The 19,308-nt window shown below is 30.2% G+C and overlaps 1 protein-coding gene across 1 annotated transcript; it reads left to right on the top strand.

The window, feature by feature from the left end:
• Positions 1-4,596: 4,596 nt before the first annotated feature.
• On the top strand, positions 4,597-9,049 carry LOC129299872 (putative U-box domain-containing protein 50). Its single transcript, XM_054938347.1, has 6 exons — positions 4,597-4,720; positions 4,830-5,277; positions 6,288-6,428; positions 7,339-7,881; positions 7,985-8,668; positions 8,811-9,049. The coding sequence occupies exons 1-6, from the start codon at positions 4,707-4,709 to the stop codon at positions 9,009-9,011; spliced, it is 2,031 nt and encodes a 676-aa protein (XP_054794322.1). The 5' UTR covers positions 4,597-4,706; the 3' UTR covers positions 9,012-9,049.
• The last annotated feature ends 10,259 nt before the right edge of the window (positions 9,050-19,308 follow it).

Below are 19,308 nucleotides of genomic sequence, written 5' to 3'. Positions count from 1 at the left end.
TAACTTTATATTATTATTATAGGAAGTCATACTTTCAACTATAACTTTAGCTATTGTTATAGAAAATTAAACTGTCAATGGCAATTTTTATGTTGATCATAAATTATTCACAAAAGTTACTGTACAGTCATGTTTCTTTTTATAGTGATTGTAATGTTTCATCTTTTTTTATTATATATAATATAATTTTTGTTTGTGTTTGAAAAAAATAATAAAATTGCAATAAAGAAGTAACGAAAGACAATGCATGATGATGGTGATGATTAATATAGTCAAACTAGTTGATAATAGTATTATATTACGCATCGCTATAGTTATTTGGTCCCGAAATAAAAAACTGAAGGTGTTTGTTTCATCTGGGAATGTTTGACAAAGATATTAGTCATTTTATTATTTTTTAAGGGTAAATTAGTAAGTATTTCTGAATTTTAGATCATGTCGTATGTTAGATTTTGAACTTATTTATTGTATAAATTATTTATTTAAATATAAAGAAAATAGTGTAATTAACTCCTGCCATTAATAAAAGTTAATTTTAATTGTTAGTTGATCAAAAAATGATATAAAAATTATAAAAAAGACCAAAAAATTGCTAAAATTATCAAAAAATTATAATAAATGATCCCAAATTATAAACAATGCCTCCAAAAAATTATAAAAAATAACCCAAATTGATCTTTTTTTATAACTCTTGAAGTTATTTTCTATTCTTTATGATAAACTAAAAAAAGTGGAATAAAAGACTCGCACTTATTATTCACCCTTATAAACGTTGCTTACAATTTTTAATTCATGTGATTTTTTATTTTGCAAGAAGATCCAATCTTCATTGGGGTCTTTGTATACATAGAGAAGTTATAGTGTATTTCATTCTTCATGTTATAAATGAGAGGCTGAAATGTGGTTTTAATTTCGTTAATTTTATACAAATTTTTATTTTAGTCTTTATATTATAAAGTGTATTTTTTTAATTTTTTTAACCCTAATCCTATTAGTTTTATTAACAAAAAAATTTCTTATAATGAACTTTTAATTATTAATAAAAAATTTAAATGTTAACATATTAAATTTAATTTGTAAAATAATAATGACTGTCACAACAAATAATCATTTGAGATTGATATTTTTAGGGTTAAAAGACTAAAAAACACACTTTATAAAATAAAATGATCAAACTAAAACTTTTTATAAAATTAGAATACCAAAAATATATTATAACCTAAATAATATCCTCGTCGTTGGATTCGGTTGCTGACCCCACAATGATTCATAAAACAGCTGAAACATTCTCCTGGCCTCAACAATTAGTGTGAATTTAATTTCTTTTACGTGTGACTATTATGTTTAATTATTTGACTTTCTCACATGAAAGAAATCAATAACTGAATTGTTTAAAATAGTTCTTTCTTTTTTTTTCTTTCTTTGATTTTTAATGCTAGAAGAAGGCAAGATTTTAGAGAAACATTTTTGTAAGAGATAACTACATTTAATATTTGACCATGGCCTTAAATAATATTACCTTTAATAAAAAATACTTATAGTGAATAAAAAAATTAGTACAAACAGAAAATCCAATTGCAATTTCTTGATTACGAAGATGCATTCATCATTCCATGACTTTTTTGACCCCCAAGTGGTCAATCATCTATTAGGTTCTATACAAGCATGATTAAGAATAATTGACCGATCATTTACATAAACTTCGCTAAGTTTCTTTAGCAAGTTTGACAAAAGGATAATTCTTGAAATATTCCCTTGAGATTTAACTTTGAAATTTAGTAGAATCAATCAACAATCTAATTTTCATGTAACCTCACATCTTGTGATATCCCAAATTCTTACATTTTGAGTTAATCAAGTTAATAATATTTTAAAAGAATTTGAGGGTATTTAAATACATTAGGAAATGATTTTATAATCAATTAAGTTTTGGAAGAAGATTAAAAAATGAACTGTCTTTGTAATTAAAGATTTTCAAAAAATAAATAATATATTTATGAGTAATTCTTTTTATATTTGAAAGTAAACCTCAAGCTTTTTATGGAATTCTAATTCACTATTTTTGAGAATGTAAAATTAATTATGAATTTTTGAAGTTGGGCCACTAAAGTTGTATTGTCAATTGTAGCTAATGGATGAATCTGTTGTGGCTAATGATCAGAATAAACTCTCCAATCTTCACACCAACAATGGAGTTTGTATTGGACCAATATTTTTTAAACAAGATTGGATATTGAACCAATTAACAGTTTAAGTTCATATGGTTTAATTAGATTGGATCAATGGTCAAACTGGTAATATAATAATTAAATAAAAAAATTATATATGTATATAATAATCTAAATATAAGAAATAAATACAAAATTATTATTTACTTAAAAATAAAATCAAGTATTTTAAGTTTATTATGAATTAATAAGCTATACGATGCAATATACATTAAATGATTAAAAAAATAATCATTTTTTAAAAAAAATTAATAAAAAATAAAAAGGGCATTTTTTTGAACAGTTTGATTTTTGAAAGTTGGATCTGGTTCTCAGCTTGATCTCCATTCCTAATTCGTCCGTCAGTCCAAAGCAGTCCAATCCTACTCAACTCCCCATATAGTTTTTTTTAGCTTAACCGAGCCGTTAGCTTGATCAGTCGAACTATTTGGTTCAGTTTGATTTTTTAACCATTAAATTGGACCAACTATAAAGTATGTGAATGTAATGTTGAAATGGAATATCCAAAATATGCCATATTCCTTGCTTGAAGAAACCTAGGTTCTGCTAATGGGAGCCAAAAGTAGCGATGTAAGGACAGAGGGGGCATTAGGGTGTGTGTTATTTGATGTTTGATGATTAATAAAATTGATTCGTTTTGGCCAAAAAAAAGGGGACCGAGGGGAGCACAAAATCAATAATCTGAGTGTCTCTCTCTTATTAATCATGAGGTTAAAAAAAGTAATTTCAAACAATTTATGCCAACGAAGTCCCTTAAAACTTCATAATAATTAATACAATTCATGGTACTTTATTGTTTATTTGTTTACCTGGGAGTTACTTTTCTGTCCTTCTCCCAAAATAAAAAGTCATGAAGTTATACTTTCAATTTTTAAGAAATAATGATTAGATGGGAATACTCTTCCACATGAAATTAGATTTTCAAATCTTTTGATTGTTCAAGGCATTGCCATCACCTCTTGTCAAATCTTTCACATGAAAGATTAGCATTCCTGATATTCGCGTGAACAAAGAACAAAATTTGACTTCTTGGATAAACCACTGAAATAATATAGCTATGGGCGTGAATATTCAAATGGCTAAAGGTGGGAATCAGGGCTGGGTTTTAGTTTGAACAGACTGAATTCAAATAAGCTCAACTTTTAAAAAACCCAAATAATCAATCTCACTTTAAATTTTTTTGGGTTTCGTACGATCTAAATATTTAAATTTTGTTTTTTCAAATTATTTTCACTTAATTTTTTACTTTAAAATTAATTATTTTATTTTATATTTTTTAAATACTTAAATAATTTATAAGACTCACATATGTGACATTTTAATATAAAATAACTTAAAATTAAAAAAATTATTTAATATTTATTATATTTTAAATATTTTTTTAAAATATAATTTTTTTTTATTTGAGTATTTGAAATTGGGCTTGGCTGAAAATTTTTTCAGTGTATAGGCCTTAATACAAAAAAAAATTAATTTTTTTAAACTTGATCTTAAATTGTTTAAATTGAGTTTGAGCTAACTTGTAAAATTTGATTCGAATTATTAGCTCTGCAATGGTAAAAGAACCAAACTGGGCTTGCCGGGTCCCACAACATAAAGAAAAGTCCAAATGGGGCCGTCCCTTCAAGAGAGCTCTCTCTCTCTCTCTCTCTCTCTCTCTCGCTCTCGCTCTAATGCAATGCATATCAATTCCTTGCGAAAATCCACACAACTTTGAAAATGAGATACACCGACTACCGACTCTCCTTTTCCCCAATTCTTTCATACCAGCTAATCTAATAGGATAATACTTGACGGCCACATCATCAACAGCCTCACCACCCTTCTTTTTTGTTGTCTTGCTGATATGAATCTCGCCGGACTTGCTTCATCTTCTTCCTGATTCAGCAGCCAAACAGGGGAATTGGGAAGCTTAATTATGGAGGCCGCCACCACCACCCCCAAAAAGGGAAGATACATGTTGCTGTCAGCAATGATCTGCAAGATGGAATCAAAACCTTGAATTGGGCTCTCAGTAAATGGAAGTCTCATCCTATTTCCATTGTTATTCTCTATGTCAGTCACAACACATCCAAGGATCACGTTTATACCCCATGTAAGTTTCTCACCCAGAAACTTTTCTCATAATCTCTCTTGTCTTCTCGATTCTCCTTCAAATTCAACTGGGATCGTTTTGCAGTTGGGAAACTCCCTGCAAGATCAGTGAACGATGAGATGTTACCAGCTCTCAGAAGTTAGAGCAAGATAAATCGACAGGCAGCTCTCTAAGTACGTAGCTTTCTGCGGGAAGGTTTGTAAGCTCCCCCCCCCTTCTCTAGTATAATCATTTCTCAATTGACTCGATGATGAATTGATAATTATCCCACAGGTACCAGCTGAAATACTAAAGTCGAGAAATTCGATGAACCTATCCAAAAACGCATCACAGACTTGATTCTCGGTCTAGAGATAACCAAATTGGTCATTGGATTTTCAGTGATGAAGCCCTCCTGGTATTCTCTTTTCCTCTTGCCTTCGTTTTTTCCTTGTTTTCCCACAGAGAAATCAGAGTAATCTAAGCAGGATTTTCTTTTTTTGTTCTTGTGGTGTATTTGTATATAGGAAATCAAAAGGTGCCATAAGCGGATTGTTCTATATTCATCAGCATAAGCCAGACTTCTGCGAACTGTTCATCTTATGTGGAGGGAAACAAGTATTCATGAGAGGATCACGGAACGATGAAAAGATCATGGAGGACGATAATGGTTTCGTGGTTGCTAGAATGAGAGACAAGATAACGTTCAAAGATTGGTTAGAGAAAGTGTTGCCTGAGGGAAAGGTGGATTCCCCTGCAGATTCTAGAAGCCGTCGTGGATTAGCAGCGAGTATGGAATCCCCAGGTTCACAGAACCAGTGGGAATTCTATCGCCAAGAAATTGAAACTTATTTCCAGGATTTGTTGTCTTCTAACACGAATGAACAAACTAGCCTTGAGCATCCAGACAGTGACGTCTCGAGGATTAGTGCAAATGAACCAGATGATGTCATTGAACAGAACAATTCTAATCTGGTAAGTTAAACCAATGGTCTCTCTTAGATATTTTATCAAACATGTGGCCGTCACTTTGCCTATAAAAAGTTGTCTGCTTCGTTTTGTTTCGCTTCGTTTCTTCTGAGGAGCAGTTAGAGGAAGAAATATGCTTTATTATTTATTATATGTTCCCCATTTTTTATTATCAGAGAAACTACTAATTTTTTAAAATAAATCACCCATTTTATAATTCATATTTTTTAAATCATTCTTTATAATTTACATTAATAAAAAATAATTAATATATATTTATATTGAATAAAATAAGATATTTTAATTTAATTTTTTAAAAATATAATTATTATAATTAATTAATTTTTTAAATTATAGCATGCAGTTTTATATACGTGTGTGTGCATACATGAAGGGACTATTAAAAAGGGGTGGAAAAGGGAAGGAAAAAACTTAAAAAGGTGGTTGTGTGTGAAAGTCAGAAATAACCATCTGCTTTCAATGATTTTGTCTTGATACTTTTCCTGATTTCCAGCTTGACTCTATTTACATTTAATTCTTCTATGGGACCCATTAAGAATTGGGTCCTGAATAAGATCCAGATCACATGGATGCTGTCTTCCAATTCTCAGTTCTCACCAACCAAAGAGGGGGAAAACGAAGAATTTAAACTCATTCTCAGTGAGCATTTTGGTTTCAATTCATCTAATCTTTTCTTCACAAAGAAAGTAGGAAAAAGGGATAAACTTGGATTGAACTTATAAAAAAGAGTTAGTCTCTTATAAAGCAGGCAAAAGTTTTGAATCTAAATTCAAAAAAATGCTCATATTTAATATGATTTCAGTGATTACCTTTAGTAGGAAGATGGGTGTGTCAAATAAAACAAAAATGTGGAAAAAATGCAATTTCGAATTCATAGTTTTATTTTGTTGGCCTTTTTTTCTTTTCCTCCTCCTGAAAATAAAATAACGAAGGTTTGGTGCAATGGAGGAAATTAATATTGTGAGAATACTTAAATTTGTTTCTTCTTTGGGCAGAGGGGAGGGGAAAAAATTGAGACGCTGACGAGAAAACTGGAGGAGGCGCATAAGATGATCCAATTGAAGAGGAAAGAAGCAAAAGAGCACTGTGATAGACGTGCAAAAGCTGAATGGGCCGTTTGTTTATGCAACTCTCGGGTAATTTTTCCAACCTTGTAATTGTATATTCTCAACCTCCTATTTTCTTTCTCTTTTTTTAATAAATAAATGCTTGACTCACACCTCATCCGACTCGACTACGGCTACTTGAACTAGCTTGACGTGTTTTTTTTTTTTAATTTGCCTACTCATAATTTAATGAGAATGATTTATTTTTATGTATAATTTAAAGTGTATTATAATCTAACATTGGTTTGGCTTCTTTATATATGATTAATATTTTTGAGGATCAGTGACTAGTTCTAATTTAGGTATTATCAAAACTAAATAAGAATATAAAAGTAAAATAAGCTTTTAGCAAAAGCAATGAAAAAAGGGACTCCCTCCCACGTGTTTCTTTCTCTTCGTTTTTCTTTATTTCTTTATTGTTGTCATTTTGGGTCGGAAATGTGTTTCTCTTTCCTAGCAAGGACAGACAAATTGGGACGATTTTGGAGAAGCAGAAAATTGCATGCCTTTTATCTGTTTCACTCTTCTACTCTGAATTTCTGATCCATTAATTCATCGCTCTTCTTTTAAGTCAATACGCAACATTGCCTCTCTTATCTTTAGAAAGAAGCTTTGTCGTCCAACACAATTTCTACAAAAACCACCCCTCTTATAAGATCAACAAAATTAAAAATTTTATTATAAGAGACTAGATTATCACATTTAATCATATAATTAAAAAAGTGAATATATGTGTTGATTTTTTGGCTGAGATAATTTTAATATTATTATCTTCAACGTACTTCCTTAGATTTAATAATTTTTAATATGATCTGACTTTTTTATCCTTACATCATTTTTTCGTGATCCTGTAACTACTTAGTCTCTCCCTTTTTCAGAAATGGCTTAAACACTTGCTTTATATGTCGCCAAGCAACTTGCTCACCATGCCATTTTGCAGGCTCAGGAACTTGAAAGCAAAATAAAGGAAGAAATCGGCATGAAGGAGGAGCTGGCCAAAGAATTGGAAGCCGAGAAAGAAATTACATTCGAAACCAGACGTGATATTGAGGAAAGCGGGAAAAGGTTGAGCTCGCTGCTGGAGCTTCAATCGGAGCTCTCAAACAAGCTTCAGATCTCCACACAGGCAAGGTCACAAGCCGAAATCCAATTGGAGAATGCAGCGAACTCCAGGTCGGAGATGGTGGCTGAGATAGACGAGCTCAGGAGACAAAGAGACGTGCTTTACAGAAGGATAGAGTTCTGTAAAGAAAAGGACGCCATAGGAATGGCGGCCAGGCTGACTGAACCCAGTTTCAGTTTCAGAGAGTACACGACCCACGAGATCAGGTTGGCCACCGACGACTTCTCCGACCGCCTCCTGTTGAAGTCCGGTGGCGCCGACTGGACCGACGTTTATAGAGGAAAAATCAACCATTCCACAGTAGCCATCAAGATGCTCACTTCCACCCATGTCTTGTCCCCACAAGAATTCCAAGCTAAGGTAATTTTTTTTTTTTTTTTTTACCATCAAGAATCAGCCAATTAATCCTTCTCCACCTATATATATATATATATATATATAATATTTGGTGTAAACTTATCAGGTGAGACTACTGGGTAGCATTCGACATCCTCACGTGGTGGCTATGGTGGGGTTCTGCACCGAGCTCAAATGCGTAGTTCTAGAATATATGAACAATGGGAGCCTGAGGGACATGCTATTTTCCAGAAGAAGAAACCGGGCCTTGGGTTGGCAAGACCGAATTAGGATAGCCGCAGAAGTTTGCTCGGGCCTGGCCTTTCTTCACTCGGCCCAGCCCATGCCCTTCGTTCATGGCCACTTAACTCCTTCCAGTATCCTCCTTGATCGCAATCTAGTTGCAAAAATCAAAGGCTTTGGGTCTAAAGAAGGCAGCCTAGAAGCAGACGTAAGGGCCTTCGGAGTCTTGATCATGCATCTCTTGACAGGAAGAAACTGGGTGGGTCTCGTTGAGGGCGAGGTGATGATGGGAGAAGATTTGGTTAAAGTTTTGGATGAGACAGCTGGGCCGTGGCCCATGAAAGTAGCCCAAAAGCTAGCAGGGCTAGCCGCGAAGTGTATGGGCTTTCCCAATGGGCCTCAGCCCAAGGAAGGATTGTGCATGGGAAATGCAATGATGGAACTAAATGAGATCAGAAGAGAGGCAAATCACGAAGTTGCAAGAGGAGACACGACGAGATTCACCGGAAGTGTAGATAGGGAAGATCTGATGGATGTGCCCAATGTTTTTCTTTGTCCCATACTTCAGGTAAACATGTTTGTGTTGTGGACTTTTTTTTGACAATATATATATATAATTAATAAATCCATAAGAATTGTATTAAAAATAAATAAATTCACAAGAATTTGATTATCAACATTATGCTGATGTAATGTTGGATTGGATGCAGGAGGTAATGAAGAACCCACACGTGGCAGCAGATGGGTTTTCATATGAATTAGAAGCAATAGAAGCATGGGTTGGTTCAGGGCATGATAGATCGCCAATGACAAATGCAAGACTAGCTCACTTGTTCTTTACCCCTAATCACTCTCTTCGCTCCTTAATTCGGGACTGGCAAACCAAAAGATCTTCTAAATTTGCAAATTAGTACTCCACTTTATATATACTATACAGAGTTCAGCCGTCTTCGAGATTTTTTTTTTTTTTCAACTCACAATTTTCTGTATGCAATTTTTACAAATCAATTAGATTATTTGCATTTTGTAATGTACACGAAAATTGTAGTCCATATTGCCGATGGAATTGGAAGGACTGTGGTATTGAAATATAGTAAAAAAGTGTTTTTTATTTTTTTTATTTAAAGAATGGATTGTATTAATCTTTGTAAGCCTTTTAACTGATAAAAGAAGTTCATTCGGTATTGTTTATTGCTTGTAATGAATAAAAGCTAATTCCTTCAATTAATTTCCTAAGGTGGGTTCTCCAAACATGATTTTTTTTGTGTTATTTTTAATATGAGAAAATTCAGATATGTGCTTATTTTGAAATTCACTATTTCCCTGTTAAAAAAGGAGAAAAAAAAACTTGGCCAAAGCATTTCTTTTATACAAACACACATATAAATTTATATGAATTGAGTTTTGAGGGCTCATTAAAGTTAAGGCATGCCTTCAAATTTAAAGAGTGTTTACAAATATACTTATAAGTCGTTCATCAATAAAGTTGTTACATTAATAATGAGATTTGAACTAATAATCTTATAATTTAGGGGTTAAATTTTTATCAATTGAACCAATCTTTAATAATAAAAGCATTTTTAATGATGTACTGACATTGCAACGCGCATCATATGTTGGTTACTGGACAACCAATGCAAGAATTGGGCTTGACTTGGACCTGAGACAAAAATGTTAAAGAGTTCTAATGTTCTTTGAGGACTTGCATAAAATCTTCAAATTTGAGGAGTATGGGAGAGAATTTGACACCCCTAAAATCTTTGAAAAAATTGGTCAAAAAGACCACAAGGTAAACATATTTGAATATCAAAGCAACAAATCAAAAGGTTTGACCACCCACTTTTGTAGTCGGACCTCACCTCTACGGCTCTACCACAACTAACACGCTTAAATCTAAATATGGCAATGTGCAGTCAACATAATTTATGCGACACGCTACGACTGTAATGTCTTCAATTATAACATTAACATCAACATTCTGCAATGTTTGCATACATGAATTAGGTGTTGGAAAATCAACAAGTTTTGAAGAGGAAACAGGCATAGTCAATGGAGACAAGTTTTTCGGTCAACCTGTCAATTTAAATGCTATTTATAAATATGGTATTAGAAAGTAATGTCTCGTGGTCTCTTTCTAAAACCATATAAATACCAATTGATACTCGGAGGAGCAATGGAGCCGTTCATCTTCAGAACGTTTTTATTTTTTAGAGCATTTTGCGAATGTTTTTAGGGCTTTTTTTTTTTTTTTGGCTATTTGTGTTACTAGAATTTGTCACATAGGAACCACTATTTGTTTACGTCTTGAATATTTAACAATAATAAATCCATCAAACCCATATCAAATGATAAATTATAAAATCAACATATGTTTAAATTAATCACATAAAAACAAGTCAAATAATAAATTATAAAATAAACTTATGTTTAAATTATCTTGTTGTGTAGACTACTTCTGGGGTTCTTCTGCTTACTTGTCTCCACACTATATTTGAAGAACAAAGTAAGCAGGTGCATTTACATTGATGTCTAATTGCCGATTCCATCTATCTTTCTTCTTTCCTATGGTTCACCTATGAGCTTATCACAACCATATCAAATAATAAATTGTCAAATAAACTTATGTTTAGATTAATATTTTTAGGAATATATTTATTGAACTAAATAATCTTTTTAATTATAATTATGTGAGATTTAAAATTGAGTTAAATTTAAGTATTGTGGAACAACTTTTTCAAGGACTTTTTTTAAATATTCATGGTATTCTAGTCACAATTATATTCTGACAAGCTATACCATACTCACAAACCTTTTTTATAATAAGTATTTCCTCTATTTAAAAATATAAAATATTTTTTTGGGAGTTAAATGTTTAAAAATTTAAGGTTTTTTTTAGTTATTTGAGGTGTAATCATTATTTTTTTTTAAAGTGCCTCTATTAATAATGACTTTTTATTTATTGCAGGTTGTCTAATAGGGTTAAATATAAAAAAGATGGAATTAGTTTGAAAGTAAGTAACTATTTTATTGAGGGTGAGATTCGATTAAAAATGTCTTATATATTTAAACAGAAGAAGTATTGTATACACAATTTTACAACCTAAGATAAAGAACAAAGGGAAATTTCCTAGACCTAACTAAAAAATAGAAAATATCTTTACATAGAGGTAATGGTAAAGCTGGGAATATAGGTAGGTAATGTTTTAAAAAAGGGAATGGATGATAAACTGTAATGGTCAACAGATCACGGTTCTCATGATCTAACTGATTAAATTAATTATTATCAAACTAATGACATAATAATTCAATAAAAAATAATATTTATATACATATATATAAATAAAATATAAAAAATATTTACAATATCATTCACGATTTAGAATTGTTCATTCATAACATATTAAGTTTTAATTTTCTCTTTTCTTTCATTTGTATATCTTTTTATTTATGGAGAATCTCATCTAGGGCTCCCAAAGAAGAAAAAATGCAATTAAGGCTCAATATATTCTGAAATTATTCTATAGGTTTTGTTTTAGAGAGAAAATACACAATTTTCCTTAGTGAGAAAAAGCAACAAGTACAAGCTCAGATTTTTACAATTATATGCTTATGAATTTACAGTTCTAGACTCACATATTAATAAGTAATTATTCATTGAAAGTGAAACTTTTGTTTAGATAGTGGACATGTTCATCTTAGCCAACTTAACAAATTTACAATTTAAAGTTCGAGTATTCACAAGTTTAAATTCATTTATTCACAAGTCAAAGTCTAGAATTTATGATTTTATATTCAAAATTAAGGTTTGTTGTGACAACAAATTTAGATTCACCACTACAAGATTGATTTTTTACAATGATTATTTTAAACTTTTTACATTAAAAATATTTTTACAATTACATATTCACGAATTTATAACTTTAAGTTTATATATTAACAAATAATTATTCATTGATAGTAAAATTCTTTTATCATCACAAAAAGTTCAAATTTTTATAGCTCGATGTTTGCAAATTCTCAACTTTAGGTTCACATATAATAATTAATTGTCCATTGATAATGAAAAAAAAGTTCTTTTTTTTTTTACAAATGGTAATTGTGTCTTTTCTCCCTAAAATTTATTTGCAAAAAGGGTCATTGGACCTACAGAATAATTTCAAAATACATTGAACCCTAAATGAAATTTTATTGGGGGCCCTAGATGAGATTTTCTCTTTTATTTACCTTATTTTCTTACAAGCAAATGAGTTTTCAATTTTTTCTACACTTTCATTGATATAATCATATAATGTCAATAAATCAAATTATGCACACAAGATTCTACTATAATAATTAAGAAGTAAGTTGACAGTAATATTTTAAAATTGAAAAAAAATTATTACCAAAATAAGTGTAAAAAAAAAAAAGGTCCACCCCCTTTTGAGTTTCAGTTTTTCTTGGGTTTTCGAAATCCACTTAGGTCATGGAGGGCTAACATGCACCAGCTACTTGAAGTACAACGGCTTAAATAATTGAACCAAATAGCTCTCTTTATTGGGTGATAGTTCAATCGTCTAGGTCTCAAAACATTGTGGGCTACGCTTGAGAGGTCTTCCATTAAAACTCATTTTATTAGAGTCCAAATTTGATAAATCAAGCGATTTTAAAATACTCAGGCTTCTAAATCAAGCCTGATTAAATCCAATAAAGCTTTGCCAACTTTCGTTGTTCCGCTTAGAAAACTCAGATATTGGCAATCATTAGTGGCGGAATGTGAAACAAAGTTTGAGTCTATTCGAAACTACAAGACACCCAATTGAGTTGGAGTCCATTCCTTCCTCACCAATTTGGCGAGTGAAAATTCAATTACTGCATTAACAAATGGATTCTTAAACCAAAAAAAAAAAGCCACCATTAACTTTCAAAAATGATAAATTTTCTTGCATATCAATCCTTTCATATTTCTATTAACTGATGAAAGTAGTTCTTGATTGAACAAAAACGCTTCTATTTTGTTGTGTCACCTGGGAACCATCAGAATTGCTGTAGAGTGCTACATTCAACTCCAATTACACTTATAGAGCGACCATACTTATGCATTATTATAATCTATAAAAAACTGATCCACTTCTCAATCCGATCTTTCCTCTTTTATAATTTATATTAAATGGACATTAGAAGATTTAAGAAACATGTGATGGATAATCCTAAAACTCCACATTAATGCCTTAAAGGCCTCTCATTTTCTTTCTCACATTTCTTCTCAATTGTTTTAAGAGTTCTATTGTGTTATTATTTTATCACTTGAGATCTTATGCAAAATTAAAACAAATACAATTTCAAATAAAAAAGTAAAAGAGAAACAAACACGTACGCCTGAGATATATTGCCGTTATCTCCTATCTATGATTGGTTTTCTTTATTTTTTAGCAGAAAAGTGCAAAACTCCCATGAACAAATAAAAGGATTTGTAGATTTTACATTGACAAATGACAAATCAAATCATCAATCAAGCCACAATAATTGTGAAAATGGTTGAGCAAGAGCTATATTTTTTTAAAAAGAAAATGACGACGGAGAAGAGATGAAATAATAAAGTGGCAGTGGTAGATATGCATATTATAGAAGAATTAATTGATATAAGAAATATGAGAGATAAGCGCACTGAAATGTGGGCTAATAAACTTTAAATAAAGAGATATAATTAATAGTAATGCTTAATAAAATTTATTTACCAGTTATATAAGATATAAGCAAGTAACAAATTCTTAATAAAAATATGTAATTAACAATAATGCCTAACAAGAAAAATAGTAATTGATTATATAGGAAATAAGTGAATATTTTTTGAATCCTAAGATGACAGCCTCAATGGCCTGGCGTCACACACGACCCGTTTCTTCTGCACCGGTTCAACCGTTTATTGACCTTGTACTGTGTTTTCTGTTATTAGTTGTCCCTTATTGAGAGCCTCTCATGTAGAACTGACGTCTAGATTTTATGTTAGGAAAATCATTGCTTGACTGATTGTGTCATTTAACTTTGCCGAGGAATTCTAATTGCAATTGGTTTTGGAAAAAAATTATTTGTGTTTTATGAAATCATATGATAGATATAGATTACACTCGATCAAATTGTATTGTCTTTCAATTCCAATCTATGCTATCAAATTATATCTTTTTCTTGTTTGAATCCCTACTTGATAATGTTTTTCTAGTAGTCAAATGAACCATCTTGTGTTGGTCTGTTGATTTTTTGTTTGCAGCCATGCGTGTCATCACCAGTGCCACCAATTAATAAGAAATTAGTTAATGACTCTAGCATTCTATTTCTTGATAATGATGAGAAATATCTGAATTGATAAAGATTTTTATTTTTATCTTAAATTTAGACTTTAAAATATATATGTTTTATTTATTTTCTAAATGATGATGAGGATTTAGAGTTATTTTAATTTTTTGAGAATTTTAATTAATTTATAATATTATAATATTGTTTAAGCTTAAAATGGAGTGTTAGCTCAAAATCATAAAGAAGAAGGAAAATTAAAACGACAAGTTCAAGTAAAGGCAAAACTCAGTTCCTTTCCAGAAGGAATCATGCCATGCACATCTAATTTAGAAGTTTTCATTACTTTTTTTTTTTTCCATTTTTCATTAGTCAATTTTGTGCATTTTCATTCCAATTCAGATCTCTCACTTATTTTTTCATTTTCAAACATTTTTTCTCATTTTCTCACTTGCTCTTCAATTTTTCATCCAATCTATCATCCATATCTCTTTCATTTTTCATCTAAATCACATGAAATTACTTTCATTCTTCTCCTCTTCTCAATCTCGTCCAAACCTTCTAAATAATTTAAGGATTGAAGGCTCAAATCAACTATGAGAGAAGGCAAGAGTTTTATCTAGATGTGGAAAAGCTTGATGGCTTTAATTATGATGATAAAAGGCTAGAGATCATGGAGGATTCCTAAGAAGGAGATGGAAGAGATGGAGTTCACACCTTCTTCAATTGATTGAGGATATTCTAACCCTAGATTTTATTCATTTTACTTCAAGTTGTAATGCTAAATTTGAGAATATTAAAAGATGTTATAATAGGATTATGTTGTTTCCAAGTTGTTGATTTGCTCTTTAACAAAAAGTTAGCTATCTCTTGGCTCCAAGCATTTCTAAATGTTGATTCGTATTGTAGTATTGTGTGAAATTCTAGTCTATTGGGAAGTTTATTATGCAATTATTTTTCAATTAAATGCAATGCTCCTAGTATACATCTATCTTAGGTTGGAAAATTGAATTTTGAATTGGATTGGTAGAATACTCATCTTTGTGAACCATGTGTCTGCACTTGTTATTTATAGCTTTTGTGCTACACCTGTATTTCATAGTATTCATGTTGTGCTTGTTATTTGTGGCCTTCATGTTGTGCCTATTATTCAAATTCATGGCCTTTGAGCTACACTTGTTATTCGTGGTATACATTGTGCCAGATTTGTGATTTTGTCCTACGAGTTGTGTGCCTATGACAGATATCTTGTGCTATGTTGGTTCCTCTAAAGAAACTTTTTTTTTTTTGAGAAAATACTTTTATTAAACTCTTATTATCAAGTTAATATCTCTGATGGTACAATTTACTAAGGGTGTTCACAGGATGGGACGGGACTCATATCTTGTGTCTCGTCCTAAAAAAAGATTGAGACTAAATTTTTGTCTTGTGTTCCATTTCGTTAGGAATTGAGATATGTGTAACATCCTGATTTTTATATAATAAAGAAATTGTGAAATTTAGGTTTTGAGGAAAAAAATGATAATAATAGGAATTTATATTATTTGAGGTTATTTAGAAATAATATTATGATTAAGTATTTAATTATGAATTTAAAAATTTAAATTTAAAACCACATAAGCAATATTTAGTTAAGATATAATACATAAATAATTTTTTTTGTGTGTGTTAAAAAAAAAGAGAGAAGGTAGAAGGAATTAAAAAAAGGAGGGGTGGAAGGTTGTTATTTCTAAGTCCCACATTGGTTAGATGAGGGAAGAGAAGAGGTGCCTTCATGTATAAAAAGGAGAGGGTGTGTGCATTAGGAAGCATGAGAGGCTAAGATGCAATTTAGAGGAAATTGCAACTTTTGGCTCAAAGGTTTGAATAATTAAATTCAAACCTATAGTTTTTTTTAAATATAATTTTGGGACTCACAATCCCATTTTTATATTATTTTTCTCTCTTTTTCTCACGTTGCTCGGCGTTTTCTCGCAAGGGGGGATTATTTTCTTTTTTTTCAGGTATGTTCTAACTTTCCTGTTTAGATTAGCATTTAAAAATTTATTTAATTATAAAATTAATTTTATAGTTATTTTCTAAATAATATTAGCTTTCTAGTGATATGATTATTTTGTAGGATAGAGTAAATATTTTGATTAGAATTTTTCTATAGGATAGTTAATCTGATGATATGATGGATTAAAAATATAGGTTAAAATTCTTAGGGATATAATAAATATTATAAAATATTTTCTTGAGGTTGAAACTCATGTTTAAGAATTTTTGAGTTAAAATTTAGATCTATATGGTTGAATTTATGTGGAATCTGAGATGTAGGGATAAACCTATGATTATTAAATATTTATTTAAGTATGAATAGGTATTTTTGAGGTTATGGAAAGGTGATTTGAGGCTTCAGGATAATTTTAAAATTTAATTTATTTTTGGACGAATTTTTAGAATATAGAAGGATGAAATTGTGATACTAGAAGTGATTAATAGTTCATTAGGGTACGAGAATTTTAGAAAAGAATTTGGGAAGTTAAATGAGGCATAAATCTTAAATTAGTATTAATATGGATTATAGATCTAAGACTTTCTAACTATTTAAATTAGAGTTATTTATTTTAATGTAAAATTAATATATAGTATTGTGAAATAATTATGTAGATTATATTGACAAAGATAGTGGTGAAAAAGGAGTTGTGAAGGGGAACTTGTTATTCAAGATACAAGGTAACCATTATTAATGTGTTGTGATGGGTGTGTTTGTGAATGGTTATGTGTTGTTTTGTTGTTTGGAAAAATTATGAATTATTGAAATAAATACTGTTATATACTTCCATGAAATCATTGCCAAGTGAGTTAAAAATTTATTTTTTATTTATCATGATGAGATATTATTATTCGGATATATTTTTGTTTGGATATTTGAATGATGCATGACTTGTCAGGGTATTTTAATGTATGGTGTTAATGGGAATTTCTGTTCGGTTAATTATTATCACGTGGTAAGCCCTCATTGGACCCAATGAGTGGCGTGTCGCTTAGTCCAACTCACCTTTGGCCGGGTGATTTGGCGTCCGAGCATGGTGAAAGGAGGATATAAGGTGCAGTCATGCAATTAAATACTTGTTCGGTTTGTTTGAAAATATTATTCGGTTAAATGTTTTGTGTGCCCACTTAGCAATCGCATGATTAGTTACATCCGCATGCATCATTACATATTAATTTTTGATTACTGGGACTTTTAAGTCTCATTCCCCGTGGTTAACATTTTTACAGGAGCGAGTCCGGCCGAGAAAGCACCAGAGGTGTAACTATGGTGTATGAGACACCATCTTTTACGTTGCCTCTTATTTTGGATTATACAATGTATCTTGTGCCAACTTAGGACATATCTTCTTTGAGAAGCATTTAAACTCTAATCCTTTTTATTAAAAGTATTTATATGACCAAGAGGATTATGTTTGTCCCTCTTGATTTATAATCTAATTTGAATATCATGCCATGAAGATCATGTCTGTTCCTCATGGTTTTAATTGCCTTTTGGGATATTTTAATACCTGTGGTATGTCTTGGATGTATCATGGTAAAAAAAAAAATTCTACCATAATAATGGTTTTAATAATTTGCAAAAAAATCGGTCTGTAAATTTAAGGGTGTTACAATATGACTGAGACAAGATCGGGATGTCCCACCGTCTTGATAAATCAGATAATGTCGAAGAAAAATTTAGATAATAATATTCATTAAAATTTTACATTATATAACTTATTAAATTTAAAATCAAAACAACACAATTACATAAATTACAATAATTTAAAGTCAATTATTAAATTACACTAATCACAATTAATTACAAGTAATTTTTAAGCTATAAGAGCAACAATAATAGGTAAGCATAACATTAAATCATAGTTCTTCTACTTTAGTTGAGATATATTAAGCTAATTACTCTTTCAAAAATAAAAAAAAAATACGATATAAATAAAATTTAATTAAATAAATAGATATAAGAATAAATTGCATCAATATAATTAATATATTATAAATAAAGATATTACTCTATTTACTTTATGTCATTAAAATTATTAATATAAAAACTTTAGTTTTATATAAAAATTGCCGATATTAAAATTATAATTGATATTATTAATATTAGTATAAATTATATTAATATAATTAATATATTTAATGTATATTTTAAAATAAAAATAATATATATAGTATTCGAGACAGGATGGGATGTTCCAATGATAATCTTGTATCCCATTTCGTTCCGAACTCCTTTCCTGTTCTGTCCCACAAAGTCTCATCTTGATTATTTTTAAGTTGGGATGAGACCCATCTTGATATAATTGGGACGACACTGAATTAATCGGAATGGGTATAAGTTAAACACTCCTACCATTTACCTATTATATACAGCGTGTATTGTATAGATAAATATGTTTCCATGTTGATTTATGTGTACTTTAAGTGTTTTAAAAATTTTAAATTATCAAGGTGTGATTCTCATATTGAAAAAATTAAAATGAATTTGTTATTTATTTATTATTTATGGTTTAATTATTAACCATCAACCTTGTTATCATGTACTTATTGAATTATTTGTTTTAGATAATAGAATCTACCACCTCCTTCATCTACTTTATAAGCACCTTTGTTGGATAATTGTAAAGCTAAATTTATGGTAAATTTGAATTATTGTCTTGTAATATTCCATAATTGCTCCAAACAGTAGGTAAGATATTTACCTCCTTATTTTTATTATTCCTAAATTGAGGTAATTCTCGAATTTTGTTTTGTTGAATTGTTTAATTATTTTAAATATATTTTTTTATTTGACTTGGAAAAAGATTTATTGAATTTTTTCTAATTGTAATTAAGAATGCACACACACATATTTTGATTAGGCTTATGAATCGTGCCACTGTTGAGGGTGTGACATATTTG

Source organism: Prosopis cineraria, unplaced genomic scaffold (assembly GCF_029017545.1).
Source record: "Prosopis cineraria cultivar Desert tree isolate PC_DT_omini unplaced genomic scaffold, ASM2901754v1 PC1335, whole genome shotgun sequence".
Taxonomy (NCBI): Eukaryota; Viridiplantae; Streptophyta; class Magnoliopsida; order Fabales; family Fabaceae; genus Prosopis; species Prosopis cineraria.
This window is presented reverse-complemented; position numbering and strand designations above follow the sequence as displayed.

What these genes read in the sequence shown, in the direction of transcription:
- LOC129299872 (XM_054938347.1), top strand. An exon ending in CACAAGAATTCCAAGCTAAG is followed by an intron (nt 7,882 to 7,984) that starts GTAATTTTTTTT and finishes TAAACTTATCAG; the next exon opens with GTGAGACTACTGGGTAGCAT. An exon ending in TTCTTTGTCCCATACTTCAG is followed by an intron (nt 8,669 to 8,810) that starts GTAAACATGTTT and finishes GATTGGATGCAG; the next exon opens with GAGGTAATGAAGAACCCACA.